The following is a 16,516-nucleotide window of genomic DNA, read 5'->3' as shown; positions in this document are numbered from 1 at the left end:
ATTCCTAGAAAGTGTTATGCCCTGATATTTGTATGTGTTGGTCGATTAAAAGAGTGAGTCACTGATATTATAGTAATTGGATACTATGTTTTTTTTTTTTTTAATTTTCGTTTTGTGAAGTGCCAGTTTTACGTTTCTTAACATTTACAGCAAGTTACCAATCTCTAAACCATTTTGAAATCTTACCAAGATTTGACTGAATATTTATGCGGTGTCTTTAGGATAGTACTTCATTATAGACATCTGCATCGTCTGCAAAAAGCCTAATGTTATTACCAATATTGTCTGCAAGGTCATTACCAACAACATGAACAGCAGGAGTCCCAACACACTTCCCTGGGGCACACCCAAAGTTATTTCTACATCTGATGATGACTCTCGATCCAAGATAACATGCTGTGTCCTCCCTACCAAAAAGTCCTCAATTCAACCACAAATTTCACTTGATACCCTATATGATTGTACTTTTGACAATAAGTGTAGTTGTGGTACAGAGTCAAATGCATTTCAGAAATCAAGAAATACAGCATCTACCTGATTCCTTTGATTGTGTGAGAAAAGTGCGAGATGGGTTTCACGTGTCTGATGTTTTCAGAATCCATGCTGGCTGGCATTGAGGAGGTCATTCTGTTCAGGATACCTCATTATGTTTGAGTTCAGAATATGTTCTAAGATTCTACAACCAACTGATGTCAAGGATATTGGACAGTAGTTTTGTGGATCACTTCTACCACCCTTCTTGTACATGAGTGTGACATGCGTTTTTTTACAAGAACTGAGCATGGTTTTTTGTTTGAGGGATCTATGATAGATGATATGGTAGTTAGAAGAGGGGCTTAACTCAGCTGTAAATTCACTATAGAATCTGACAGGGTTTCCATCGGGTCCTGGAGCTTTGTCCAATTTTAATGATTTCAGCTGTTAATCAACACGGCTGACATTAGTACTTATCTCATCTTTTCATGATACGAGGATTAAATTGGGGGCAATTCTCCTGGGTTTCTGTTTGTAAAGGGGCAATTGAAAATGGAGTTAAGCATTTCAGCTTATGCTTTGCTACCCTCAATTTCAGTTCCTGTCTCATTCACTAGGGACTGGACAATGACTTTGGTGCCACTAACAGCCTTTACATACAACCAGAATTTCTTTGGGTTCTGCGAAATATTAAGATTATTTGATAACATTCTGCTATGATAGTCATTGAAGGCATCACACATCACTGTCTTGACAACCTTTCATTCAACGTATCTACAGCACTACGCTTTGTTTTACATTTATTACGCAGTAATCTCTGTTTCTTTACAGAGATTGTATACCATGGAGGTTCCCTCTTATTATGAACTGTTCTACTGAGTAAATATCTATTGAGTGCATGCTCAACTATTCTTGTAAACTTGAACCATAGTTCCTCTGTATGCTCCTGCCCTGTGCTGAGTTCCAAATTCCTCGTTAAGGTATGACAATACTGATTTTTTTTATCTAGTTTACTGAACATACATATCTTTCTGCTTGCTTTAGTGTCCTTTGTACTTTGGTAATCATTGTTACCACAACTGTGTCATGTTCACTGATACCGGTTTCGATGTGGATATCCTCAAACAGTGTAGATCTGTTTGTTGCCATTAGATCCAATATACAGTATTTCCATCATGAGTAGGGTTCTTAATTATCTGTTCTAGACAGTTTTCAGAGAAGGCATTTAGTAATGTTTCACAGGATGTCTCATCATGCCCACTACTAACAAAACTATGATTTTCCCAATTGATTGTTGGATGATTAAAAGTCTCCACCAATGATTACAGTATGACTGGGGAACTTATATACAAGTGAATTGAGGTTTTCTCTAAAGTTTTTGGTTACATCAGGAGATGAATCTGGTGGACAATAGAAGTATCCAATTATCATTTTATGCCCACTCCTGATACTGAGTCATGCTCAAACAATCTCACATGCAGCCTCAATTTATATCTCAGTGGATTTGAGTTTCTTGTCTGCTGGGACAAATACACCACCTCCATTTCCCTTTTGTATATCCTATCAATATACACTTTCATTTTCCCCAAAAATCTCACTACTTTTCATGAGAGCTTCAAACTCTGGCATTTTGTTGTGAATGCTTTGGTAGTTTACCATTAGGATTTTAATACTCTCACTTGTGGGAGGCATTTCTTTTGCTCTTACACTGATACTTCTGGGTTTTCTACAGCTATTGTTATTTGGAATGGATGGAGTATTGTCCAATCTAAAAAACCCTTGTGTGCACCTCACACACAGTCAGCTACCTGTGTCACAGCCTCTGATGTGTGGTGCACACCTGACCCATTGGGATGTAATTTTCCTTCTTTCCCTGCTGTTGTTTATTTTGTGAAATTATACCAGCACTAACAGGAAGTTGCATCCCTGGCCGCTATAACAGAGCAATATTTTGCCAACTCCAATACACTACCAGATGAAAGTAGTATTACCTTTATCCTCTCTTCTCAGAGTGTGCCAACTCCCTGTCAATCCAACTGCGCTTGAGATCCCTTGAATGCTTCGGTAATTTCTCTCTATTTGCTCTACTAAATAAATAGCCACATTTCTCAAAAACAGGGGTATATTTTGCCCACCATTTTCATTATTACTTTTCACAACACAATTAACAATTGCTATGGTAATACCACTCACTTGAGTACATTCAAACGTCTGTACATGCATACTGTAGGACCTGAGAGAAAACCAGAAAAACAGCTACCACTCTCTAATTGTTCATTACGCCCTTGTTGGTGCGTCATTTACTTTATGGCTCTCAGATTCTGGCACTTGCTGCACCATGGCACAAATGACTCCTGGATGACCAGTGGTTGTAATACCATTTTTACTGGTACTCTTCTTGCCAGCTCCATCACTACTCCACATTCACAGCATACAAGAAAGGAAAATACATAGTTTCCCTTTCCCACTACATTTATCCTTGCTCAATTTACTCACGAACATCTCTTTTTGATGGTTTTCCAATGGTGTGTTGGGATGTTTACAAACATCCCAAAACACTACGCCATTTAGGGGCATCCTATAGTTCTCCTATGGCGCAAATCTAGGAAGTCGCAGTCTAACTTGTCACAGAACCTTCAAAGTCTCTGTTTCAGCCCTTCCACTTGACTCAGAATCAAAAGGCCATGATCAGTGCTGGGGGCAATGCTGCAGATTGGGAGCTTTAATAAAACTCCATGTGCAAGGCTGATCTTCTCAACCTTCTCTGCCAGTCACTGGAATGACCCACATATGATCTCGGAGCTCAGACGATAGGCATCATTTTTTTGAATGTGTACCAAACTCAGCAGTTGGCTGCATCCTGTTCCCTCAATGGTCGCTGGAATAGCCTCTTGAACATGTTGAATGAGGCCCCCAGGAATACACACTGAGTGAGCCTAGTGTCCTCTCCTGTCCCTTGATGTGGTTTCCCCCTAAGTGGTAACATCATTCGCTGTACGTTTGAACTGCCTACAATTAATAGACCACTACTCTTTTGCATTTGCCTCCTCCTGAAAGCTGACAAAACAGGTTTCCCCAAAACAGACTGAGTCCCACTGGTTTAGTTTAAGTGAAAAACAGCACCTCAAACTTGTTGTTTAGGAGGATCGGAATAACATCCTAAGTCCTCCCTGGTCCCTGTCCATCCTGTAAAGGACACCTGGATCTGCTATTGACATACCACTTTCAGTCAAGTGGACGAGTAATGACAGATCCACAGGAGAGGATAGTACTTGAGGTAGGTACCTCTGGTACTGGTATTACAGGTATGACTCAGGAGATTTCTTCCAACACACCGATTCACAACAGTTGCTAACCATTTGACAGTAATTAGGGTGATTTCCAGTTGCTTATGAATGTCAACCAACTTGTCCTGTGTTCGAGAACTGCATTCACAGTGGGGCTGCATTTAAGCTGGTGCAATGTGTTACAAGGCAGTGAACAAATAACTATAAGTCTCCATTGATTATCTTTTATTCTGTTGAGCTAAGAAGCTGCTAATTCCCAATAAGAATTGAAGCAAATACACAAAACGAAATTCCTATTAAGTTAACATAAAAGCCTGTGGTAAAAAATACTAGTTTCCTAAAATGTTTTGAGGCTAGTTATAGTTGTTAACAAACTTGGAAACAGGGTTAATTGATAATAAATGCAGATAATATATAGGGTTATTCCTCTGTAACAGACAACTAGATGTAACACTATATATTAGTTAGAAAATCTGTGACAGGAACTAAATCACAAATGCCAATTTACTACAAATTGCTCATAGATTATGCAAAGGACAATGGTAGCTTCCGAAAATTCCCAAAAACACATGTTTAGTCTTTCAACAACATCTTTACCTCTACTTCCGCCTCGACTGACATCTCTGCCCAAATTCTTTGCCTTTACAAATGTCTGCTTGTGTCTGTGTATGTGCGGATGGACATGTGTGTGTGTGCGAGTGTATACCTGTCCTTTTCTCCCCCAAGGTAAGTCTTTCCACTCCCGGGATTGGAATGACTCCTTACCCTCTCCCTTAAAACCCACATCCTTTCGTCTTTCCCTCTCCTTCCCTCTTTCCTGATGAAGCAACCGTTTGTTGCGAAAGCTTGAATTTCGTGTGTATGTTTGTGTTTGTTTGTGTGTCTATCGACCTGCCAGCATTTTCGTTCGGTAAGTCACATCATCTTTGTTTTTAGATATATTTTTCCCACGTGGAATGTTTCCCTCTATTATGTTTATTTGCTCTGATACACAATGAAATTCAGGGGTGACATATTCTCTGGCTGAACTGTAAATCACAAATGCTGATTTGCTATGAAATAAATTATGTATGGACAACACTTGTATAGATTTGTAAGCGTCCGAAAATTCTCAAAAATAGCCTATTTGACGTAACTGTACAATGAAATAAGAGAAGAATTGTTTTGAATGAGGATAGGCCTATGATTCTCAAAAGTTTTAGAAGAGCACTATTAAGTTTAAGCCTACAATTGATGATAACACTAAGAGTTTATTGCAACACTCATGAATGTTCGAAATTTCACAACATATCACAATACAAACAGGTACTGATACAATCCATGAAAGATTATGCAGAAGCGACATGGAACAGTAAAATATGCAACTCTAGAACTTCAAATTGGCACACAATATTGTGCACGCAGTCTCACACAAAGGAAAATTCTGAAGTTAGCTTTGCAAATTGCTCAGATTTTCACTTAGCTGATTCTGTGCACACTTCAACACTGGCATGGCAAAGAAGAACACTGCAGCATGAGTTTCTCTTGGACAAAATCACTAAAACGTGCAGCACCAACAAAGCATGTCTTCTGCCTGTTGTAGTTAACAATTTGTGACATCTCAAAACTGCTAAAATTACTGTCAACTGAAGATGATGAAAATCTACGCCACCCAAATGTTGCCAAGTTTTAATAATGCTATCCAAAGCATTACCTATGTATCTTAGCAATAGATATTAGATTACAACAATCCTTGACAGAAAAGTCCAAGACCCCACACTGAACAAGAAAATGTTGCTGGGATGCTAACAAATGAACAAGGGCTATCTGTAAACATGTAACACATGCATCTTAACATCTGGCTGTAAAAACCTAAATACAAGAGGAGAAGGAGAAGAGCAATATTACGATCTTAACATAGGTCAATGCAGATGAAACACTACTCCATTCATGAGGAAGACTGGGTCAATGTCCTGTCAATGATGAAGTCATTAATGATGGAGCACAAGCTCAGGTGGTAGAAATGAGCAAAGGAAATTGGCTCTATCTTTTCAAAGGAAACAGCCCAACATTAGTCTTTAGTGCTATTGTCTTTAGTGACATAAGGACGAGCAAACTTTACAAACTGCCTTCAATTAAGAGACTCATGTACCTCAAGCTTCAAGAAGTCTTCTAATTTCACATGACAACGATGATGATCAAGAACGCTGTATAGTTGTCCAACAAAATTGTACAGCATTGTACTATCCTAACAATGGTTTCCACAGTGATCAATTTTCAAGTCAATGGATAAGCTGAACTGTGTACACTGCTTGGCAATCTCATACGCTCAAAATGACACCACTTAATTTCTGGGGATTTATCACGAAAGATTTAACCCAAACTGTGGAGACAAGATCACTGAACTTTAAAAAATGATGAGATACAAATTTAATGTATCCTGCTTAAGAAAAACTCTGTGAGTCATCTCAATAAATTTAAATGCAATTGCAAAATTGCAGTAACATTATTGCAGCATTTTGGATAGTTTTATAGCATTGTGGGCGATACTTTTACAGTATTCATTTTTTTGCCTGCATTTAAAAAAATACATTGTAGGAAAAGCAGAAAATTATTTCTCTCAGTTATTCTTGATGCAATTCTCCCCCCTCCGATAAGTTTTTCCATTAAACAGTTATGCACTCATGTGCCACAAAGCTAAAACAGTGAAATGCCTTCTTTCAATGAATTTAGATGTGATTTCCCAAATGAGACACCTGGCCCCAAGTACCTCTGCTTTTTGTGGTGGAGAAGTTTTCTTATGGATTCCCTAAACATTTATGAAATGAAATATCAATGGTTCAAGATAAATGATGTGTTGAATATATTATTATGTATTCTGGAGTAATGAACTGCCTAGCATTGATACAGCAGAATATCGTAGGGAAAGAGGCATAGCCACTATGCAGTATGAAGGCAAATTCTGAACATAAGAGCACTCATTCAGTACAATGATGCCATGTATTATATCTACCAAAGGGGAAACACTAGCCAGTTTGTCTCTCATAAGTACTGACTGAATCAGAACCTCTCTCTCAGTACAAATGTTCTCAATCAGTATTTAGATGTGTGTGTGTGTGTGTGTGTGTGTGTGTGTGTGTGTGTGTGTGTGTGTGTGTGACTTCAAATGGCACAGTCTATGGCAGTCATTAACTTTGAGAGAGAGAGACCACTTGAAGTACAATGCAGTCAATCACCTACTTCAGACTTTGGGAGCCATGGTGGCTTTTCAAAAAGGTGAGAAAAGTGACACATTACTTGTATTTCAACAAACAGATATGGCACAAATGAATTGCTTTTATTTTTAATAATCCCATGCCAAAAGAGTTATCTATTATGATTCTGGATGGGATATGGCCATTTTTTTCCTTCACACAAATTCATTACTACATGCAGGTACATTGGTAATTCAATATTGGTAATCATAAATCACAAACAAAATCTACATTCTGTTTTTACAATGATGTTCTACACTACAATACTGGAAAAAGATTAGCAAAATATTTTTGAGTGACTGTTCCTTACGAATCTTAGAAAAAAATGAAGTAAACGTGCTCGATTTTCTTTTCTCAAGGTTTCTCTGAATGGTTTTTGCCTCCCTTTCTTTCATTCTTTCTTCTACTTTCATGGTTTGTGCACCCTCAAGCATACTGTGGACTGATTTTGCTGCCTTTAAATCATTTTAGTGCTTTTTCCAGTATAGCTGAAGCTTGAGAGAGAAGTTCTCTTTGTGCCTCCTTCAATAGCTCATGTTCTTTCCACCTTTCGTTCAGAGCAGCTGTCTCATAGTCAATTGAGTTTTCATGTTAATCATCTTTTTAATCTCCTCTTCAAGATGCCTTTTGGTTTTGTTCCTCTTTTGGTTTTCTTCCGATTCAAGTTTTCTTTTCATTTCACATACTTCCTTATAAACAGCATAACTTGCATGTGTTTGCTGTCCTTACCTTATGAGCTGTGAGTCAATGGACACAAAAAGGAAATGAGGGTATTGTTCCAAAGTGTCCCTCATAGTCAAAGCATTATTTAAATATATTTCAGCGATCGCTGTCTTGTCTTCTCCTTCTGTGTGCTTCGAAGTGGAATACCTTCTTTCTATGTTTGCATTTCCATGGGAAAAAGTAAGAGAAGCCTTAACAAGTTTTGAAACATTTGCCAGTAAATGTCAATACTGCTGTTATCTAATGCTAGGTCATCTTTTTCAAACTGTAGAACCTTCCATATGTCTAATAAGTAACCTTGCCAGATATCAAAAGGCATCATTTTGGATACACTTACCACGTCACTGCAGCTTCTGCTCTTTATTCTCTCTCGGGATCTAAACACATAGCATTCTTTATAAATCATGGCTTGTCATATTCTTCCAGTTTATTAAGCTCTTCAGTTACCTGCCCACTAACAACTAGCTGTTTATGAGGAAGCAGATACTCCAATGTAAAGAGGTCATTATGAAGCACTTAAGAAGTACTCGCAATTTTTCTCCAAGCAGAAACCTTCAACACATGACCCAAAAAACCTTGAAGTATGGTTTCTATTTCTGTATGCAACTTTTGAATCAAAGGCGTTTGGCTTTCAAGTGTTTTTTAACTTACTGAATAGCTCTGCAGATGAATTCATGAAATGAAGTTCTGCTTTCATTAGAGACTTTTTTAAAGCACTCACAATGACACTGTACAATTTGGACTGAACTGTAAAAGAATTCTTTTTTAGAAGTATATGCTTAAGAAAGTAATATTGAATACCATCCCAATGTTTCAGAACCCTGTTGGCTGAAGGTCCTAAAGTAAGCCACCTTGTTGCTGTATGCCTCAAAACTTGTGATGTGGAACATCAACTTTGATTGAATTCCTTCAAATTCTTCCCAGCAAACAGGCCAACCATCAAAACAATGTTAAATATTAATCAAAAATTTCAGTGCTCCTTCACCTAAACACTCCAAAGGCTTTACATAGGCATTATGCAGTGAATGAATGTTGCAACTTTTGATGTTTATGAGTTGTTGCCTCAGGTATCCTGGCCATGACTATCTAAAAGCCTAAACTCTTTTTTATTGACTTTGGTCTGTATGATCCCAGCACAAGTCATTTATTTAGGGACAAGTTGGATTCAGAAGGTACTTTAAATAATTTCTGATGAAATGGTCCACCGTCTGCTTTGCTGATAAGGGTAGTTCATAGGTGATGTGTTGTTATGCAACACTTACTCTCCAACCAAAATGTAATGGTTGTTCGCAATTTTTTTCCTTAACATCATAGTTTCATCAAAACTCAAGAATATAATGAACATGCTTCATACATAAGTTCCACAAAATACAGTGCCAATGCATCAGCTATTGGTTATCTCATTTTCTTAGATGAATGTGAAAAATGTTCAGGACAACTATCGGGGGAAAATCATTTAAAAAACATTACAAATATCATTTGGTGCACCGCAGAGTAATTCAAAATCACTGACTCCATTGGGCAAATCAATTCAGCAATGGTGTCACTATCCTTTGTATTTAACATCTGTATTGCTAGGGCATGTACAGGAACTTGAGGCTGTCTTTAGAGCTGAAGTTCTAAATGTAACTGATGAGGTCCACACTTTATTTCAAAGTTACACTTACATTTTGTTGAAAGTGAGTGGTTAAAAACTGCCTGAAAATCTTTCATCTCAAAGTTAACAGAGCAAGAACACACACTACAAAATAGTTCACTTTCACTAATTTTTCCCCTATTCAGAGATTTTACTTTTGAAACTGACTATCTTTTTAAGTTTATTTTCAAAATTGAACAAAATGTCACAGCAGCAATTTTGTTTTTACGGCAAAATTAGAATCTTAATCCAAAATAGAAGCAGTTGTAATAGAGGAATAGTTGACACTAATAGCGGTAGTGCAAATTATTATAAAAAATCAAAAAAGAACAATTTATCTCAAATTTTAGAAGCCCCTTGGTTTAAATTTATCTACTTTTACCGCTGGAGCAGTCCAAAAAGTTAGGTGAATCAACTGTATATAGAAAATTGGAAGAAAAAGCAATAACTTATTTTTTTCCATAATGGCAAAAAAGGTAGAAAAAAGTGACAAAAGTTTAAAAAGCAGACTAAAGGTGAGAAAGGTGACTGGCTCCTCACCCTAGAGTTTTAGGATATAATCAAGCTAACAGAAGGGATGGCTGCATAGCATCTTGTATTTATCAACATAAAGGAACATAATAGGGGCATAAAATTGCACTCAGAATGAAAAGAAGGTTGTAATGGAATAAGACATTCAGTCAACAAATGGGAAAAACTGCAGGCAGATTAGTGGTGCAATTACAAACAATATTGCAGATTCCAGAATGAGATTTTCACTCTGCAGCGGAGTGTGCGCTGATATGAAACTTCCTGGCAGATTAAAACTGTGTGCCCGACCGAGACTCGAACTCGGGACCTTTGCCTTTCGTGGGCAAGTGCTCTACCAACTGAGCTACCGAAGCACGACTCACGCCCGGTCCTCACAGCTTTACTTCTGCCAGTATCTCGTCTCCTACCTTCCAAAGTTTACAGAAGCTCTCCTGCGAACCTTGCAGAACTAGCACTCCTGAAAGAAAGGATATTGCGGAGACATGGCTTAGCCACAGCCTGGGGGATGTTTCCAGAATGAGATTTTCACTCTGCAGCGGAGTGTGCGCTGATATGAAACTTCCTGGCAGATTAAAACTGTGTGCCCGACCGAGACTCGAACTCGGGACCTTTGCCTTTCGCGGGCAAGTGCTCTACCAACTGAGCTACCGAAGCACGACTCACGCCCGGTCCTCACAGCTTTACTTCTGCCAGTATCTCGTCTCCTACCTTCCAAACTTTACAGAAGCTCTCCTGCGAACCTTGCAGAACTAGCACTCCTGAAAGAAAGGATATTGCGGAGACATGGCTTAGCCCCAGGCTGTGGCTAAGCCATGTCTCTGCAATATCCTTTCTTTCAGGAGTGCTAGTTCTGCAAGGTTCGCAGGAGAGCTTCTGTAAAGTTTGGAAGGTAGGAGACGAGATACTGGCAGAAGTAAAGCTGTGAGGACCGGGCGTGAGTCGTGCTTCGGTAGCTCAGTTGGTAGAGCACTTGCCCGCGAAAGGCAAAGGTCCCGAGTTCGAGTCTCGGTCGGGCACACAGTTTTAATCTGCCAGGAAGTTTTTAATATTGCAGATATAAATAAATCACAAACACGTTTTAGACTATGCTATTTAAGGCTAACATCTGATAACAAATACTGCCGAAGCCCTTAAGTGTTGCTAAAATTCATTTTTGCAGAAGATTAAGGTGATAACTGAAGACGATAAGCATTTGTTCCACTGAAATGTTGCAAAGTTTAAATAACACCATCCAAAACAGAACCTATTAGATTGTGATGGTCTTTTCCAGAGAAGTCAGACGTAACATCAAACAAGAAAATGTTGCTGAGATGTAAGAGTATGAGGAAAATGTACAAGGACTGTCTGTAAACAGATAACATATACATCTTGACATTTGACTATAAACGCTGAATACTGGCGAGAAAGGAAAACAGGAATAATAAGAGTTTAACATGGACCATTACAGATAGAACAGCAGTCCATTTTTAATAAGGATTGACATTTAATGTCCTGTCAACAATAAGGTCATTAACAAAGGAGCACAAGTTCGTACAGCAGGAAATGCAAAAGGAAATTGGCTCCAACTTTTTTCAAAGGAAACAGCCCAACATTAGTCTTTAGCAATTTAGGGAAACTACAGAAAACCTAACGGTGGGTGGCCATGCAAAGATTTCAACCGCAGTCCTCTTGAATCTGAATCCAGTGTCTTAAGCACTGCACCACCCATTCAGTTAGCTCAGTTGGAGAAAGGTTGATTTAAACCTGCTCAAAAAAACCAATCCATTATTTTCCAGATGTGATTTCAGAAACTACAGAAAATGTTACCATTGTATTAGTTCCTTTCTTTTTTTGGTAGATCAAAATGTGGGCACTTGCATTTTACATTCAATATTTAATTGCATACCTCTAATCTTACTGACTTTAAAACAGCAACAGAACATAATCAATCATTTGTTTAAAGAACACAGTGTATAATCTGCCACAAGACTAAGTAATTTGCTTAATGATCATAATGTGTAATGTGTCACAAGACCAACCTGGTGGTAACTGCTGCGAATAATACCCATGTTGTTGCTGCTGTTGCTGCTGCTGCTGCTGCTGCTGTTGCTGCTGCTGCTGCTGTTGTTGTTGCTGCTGTTGCTGCTGCTGCTGCTGCTGTTGTTGTTGTTGCTGCTGCTGCTGCTGTTGCTGCTGCTGCTGTTGTTGTTGCTGCTGTTGTTGCTGTTGCTGCTGCTGCTGCTGTTGTTGCTGCTGCTGTTGCTGATTGTATCCCCACTGGGGCTGGGATGGAAACATGCCTGGCTGACTTGGGTAGTTCATATGTTGAACCTGCGGTTGTGGCTGCTGTGGTAAATTAAACATTATGTGATGCAGACAAATCATAAGAAGGTTACACTTCACAAAATTTAGTAACGCAGACAAATCTGTGATAGTTAAAGCAAAATTTATGATATAGGAGCAAGGGATGCAACAAAAATATTTTATAAATGGTGGTCCTTATACATCATGACAACAAAAGTCATAATCAGCCACAAGAAAAAAAAAGAGAGCAGAAAAATATGTGGAAAGAGGGCACAAACTCACAGAACGAGGAAAATCAATTACACCTCTTGGTTAAGAGAGAGGAAAAAAATACAAGAGCTGAAAATATGAACAGAATCAAACAGATTTCACAGAATCTGAGAGTCCGTAACACCCATATAAGTCAAATAACATAAACAGGCAGATTTTTTCCTTTTAGTTCTACACAAGCCTCTTGTTTGTACAAACTTATGCATGGGAACTTAATATGTCAAATAAATTTGAAATGGTGAAGTTTGATAATAGTATTGATAATTATGCAATGAAAAGGACATTACTGAATAAACATTAATAATGGAGATATTGTAGGTATTTCACATAAAGTAAGTTCCTACATTATCAACACAATTGGGATACAATTTGGAATGACTTCTGAAGATACTGCGTGATTTTCATGTTGCAGATCCAGTGTCAAACCTATTTACATCACTGTGCCATTAAAAAAAATATGTTTTAAAATAAAGTTAATGCAGGTTAACTGAGAGATGTGAGCAGCAGAACAGTGTGCAGACTTGTTTTCAAGTATGCAATGAATGAACTAATATTCATTAGGACCCAGAGTTGCCTTTCTCAAGGGTTTTTCATGTTAAGTTTGATTAAAATATTATCTCTGCTGGCATGCTGGCCGGTATATTCAAACATTCTTGCTATGAAAATTATTGTAGTCAAACATTTCATATCAGTTTTCTTATGCTGAGTCTCCTTTTTTTTTCACATTTGCCACACAACAGGGAGTCATTTATTGATAGGTGTTGCTCTGCCAACTGTCAAAAACTTTGCTATCCATTGCTATGTAGAACGCATGGAGCAACGATCAACTCAACTGATGAAACATACTGTCAGATTAAAACTTGGAAAGCTATTTGTAAGACCATTACCTACGAAAGAAAATGTTGCGGGTTTGAGTTCCAGCGCATCAAACACATTTAATCTGCCACGGAGATTCTAAACAATGTACAGCCCACTGCAGAGTGAAACACTCATTCTGGTAAATTCAATGATGTTTGTCAATCTCAAATTGCACTATTCAAATAATCACAGACAGAACCTCATAAAAGAATACTATGTTATTGGCCATGTGTCAAGAATGGAAAAAACTATAATAATAATGCAAATTTTACTATAAAGGACACACTGCTCAATTTTTTTTTATCTTACCATTTGTGTTGTCAAAAGGCAATCACAGCCCTTTTTTTCTTACTCATTCTGTAGTACTTTATGTACAAATGAAAGTTAGTTAATTTCACTTGAATGACTTGAGTGTGAATTCAAGTTTTTATCTAGCTGAAATGATTTGGGAAGGAGAGTGGCAGGTACAACATTAATTGTGTAATTATACCAACAAAAATAACCAATTTTTGAAAATATTATATAATGTGATACATAAAAAAACTTACTCATGAAATGGCAGACGGAGAAAACACATACAAAAGTTATGGAAATGTACACGCTTCCAGAGACAGTGGTTCCTCCTTCCGGCACAAGAACTGAAAGGAAAGGAAGAGGAATGAAGTGAAAGACTGGTAAGTTTAACAAATGAGGAAAGTTATGGAAAAGTTGTGCAGAACCCCAGGTTAGGGAAGACTTACTGAATGGGATGTGAAGGAAAGACTCACCATTCCTTCTCATCCCGTATGGTAATCTTCCCCTGACCTGGGGTTCCAGGCAACTTTTCCGTAATTCTCTCCATTTCCTAAATCTTGTCAGTCCTTTTCCTTCATCCCTCTTCCTTTGCCTTAAACTTTTCTGCCAGAAGAAGCAGCCATTGGCTCTGAAAGCTAACTCATGTACATAACTTTTATACGTCTTTTCTCCTGCCGCTGCTTGGTGATTAGATGTTTTTATCTATCCAATTAATTATTCACAGACAAGCACAACAGAGACAGTGTTAATGACTGTGTGTGATGCATTCCTGTGAATATGTGTGTGTATGTTGTCCAATTCAGAAGAAGGGCTTTGGGCTGAAAGCTTACTTTTTTACCAGTATTTTTGTTGTGCCTGTCTACAACTCAATATCTCCACTATAAGGTGAGCAGCAATCTATCCTTTTCATAATATCATCATTATTCCTTCCTTTATTTCCCATTGTTCAATTAATTATTCATTGTCACAGCAGCTGCACCTAAATTTAACTGTCGTTTGTGACACGGAGTACTGCATTTTATTTTTCTAACAGACACACAATTTTCTGGGAACTTAATATTTTTTTCTTATTTGTTGCCAAGATAAGACATAAATTTGTTGCTTACCACCTCACATCAGTGATATTTTTAGCATAACATTTCTTGTAACTATCCAAACTTTTATCTCATTTGTATAAATGTGTCATAACATACATTTTCTTAAGGGCACACATGCACCATTGCAGAAATGGAAATTTTTGGACTGTGTTTTCAACTAAATGTTGCAAAATATATAACTCATTAGAAAATCAAGCATTATTAAGTGATGAAAGTATTATGTTGTCAACCATTCACATGTGACCAATCCTAGATTTTTTTCATACTTTTATTGTTATGGAGTTAGTCTCTGAACATACTTCTGGGAAATACACAACACAAAAAGGGACTTGACTATGATTGTTGGATGGAGCAGATGTCAGGAAACAGCATGAGATTAACTTTATGTGGTGTAAGACAAAAAGAATTAAACAAGAATTTAATTGATCACAAAACAGCTACCATAGTGGAAATGTTAATTATCTCAAGATGTGATATAGCCTTGAATTTCTCAAACTTAAGAACTTTTCGTGCACGGAATCAATCCAATGAATACACATAAATTTCATATTTTTGATTATCCAGTTTCATATGGAAGTTGTTTCAAACAATATCAATTAATATGTGCATATTAATGATATGAAGAATATTTTTTGGCTTTTTAGTAAAGCACATAGAACCTAAGAATTATGGTTGCAATATATTTTTTTTCTATTCTAGATTTGAAACACAGATGGCAATGAATATTCTACTTATTTTTTAATGTAGAATTAATAATGCTTTGTTAAGGAGATTAGCCAATTTTCTTATGTACCTCACACAATATAGCATAAATGTGTTTTAGAAGTGGAGTGGATGTTTCATGTTGGTGAATTATTTATGGAAGTACTGAGAGCATACAGGATATGCTAATTACTAATTAGTGACTGGACATTGCTGAATGCATGATTCTGTTTACAGTTCAACATTTTATGCTACAAAAGTGACAATGTTCATGTATGGATACATTGATAATAAACATCTCATTCAATCATTTAATTTTATTTGTGCTTTATTTACACAAATATCCCACTGGATGACTGAAAGAGGAAAAAAATGCCCAGTATTAATAATTTCTGTATTTTCTTTTCTTTATAGCACTATTCCTATCAAACTGTTGTCTTTGTCTGGTGTGTATACTGAAAACTGAACTGAAACTTGTATCTTTGGTTGGGTGTCTTTCCAACAGCCACAATAACAGATTAACGTAAAGAGAGGAGCGTTGTTTACAGCATCTGTGCAAGAATTCTGTAAATTCTACAATATGTTTCTTTCTTTAATGGTTTGAATGTTAGTGTTTTTAAGATAGGAATCAAAGAGGGCTGGATGTGTTCTCAGAGAACAATCAGACATGTGATTTATAAATGAGTACATAAAGCATCAACAGTATTTGCTGGAAGATTGTGATAAAGAAGTTTTTGACCAATTGTATCCATACATGTTTGACTGTGTTCACAAGGTAAGTACCGATGCCCTTTATTCTCCAAATGAAGTTAGTACATACCTCCTCACACGCTGCTGCAAACAGTGCTGCTGAAATATGGCATGTGGCGACCCCTGAAGTAGGAAATCATCCAAAAGACATACAATTTGTCCCTTAAGACATCACTGATTGTGTTCATATGCTCATTGCTAACCTGTACTAAGATCACATACTGTGGTCCTGTGCTTACTGCACATACAACTTTTTTTTATCTTTCAGTTCCACACATGCATCAATGTTGTAGCGGCATGTCCCTTACAAGGTGAAATGTCCTTGCTATGACAGAAATTTCCCAGAAACTAATCACTCTGCTTTGTTCGAACTCACTT

General features: G+C 37.4%; 1 protein-coding gene across 1 annotated transcript in view; it reads right to left on the bottom strand.

Moving 5' to 3' along the window:
* The window catches only part of LOC126237131 (mediator of RNA polymerase II transcription subunit 12), a 400,411-nt gene that overhangs the window by 68,750 nt on the left and 315,145 nt on the right, over nt 1-16,516 (bottom strand). The window contains exon 35 of the mRNA XM_049946952.1: nt 11,903-12,209. Within this exon, the coding sequence (XP_049802909.1) occupies nt 11,903-12,209 (307 nt within the window). The remainder of the gene's footprint in view (nt 1-11,902; nt 12,210-16,516) is intronic.

The sequence above is a fragment of the Schistocerca nitens genome, chromosome 2 (genome assembly GCF_023898315.1).
Source record: "Schistocerca nitens isolate TAMUIC-IGC-003100 chromosome 2, iqSchNite1.1, whole genome shotgun sequence".
NCBI classification, from domain to species: Eukaryota; Metazoa; Arthropoda; class Insecta; order Orthoptera; family Acrididae; genus Schistocerca; species Schistocerca nitens.
This window is presented reverse-complemented; position numbering and strand designations above follow the sequence as displayed.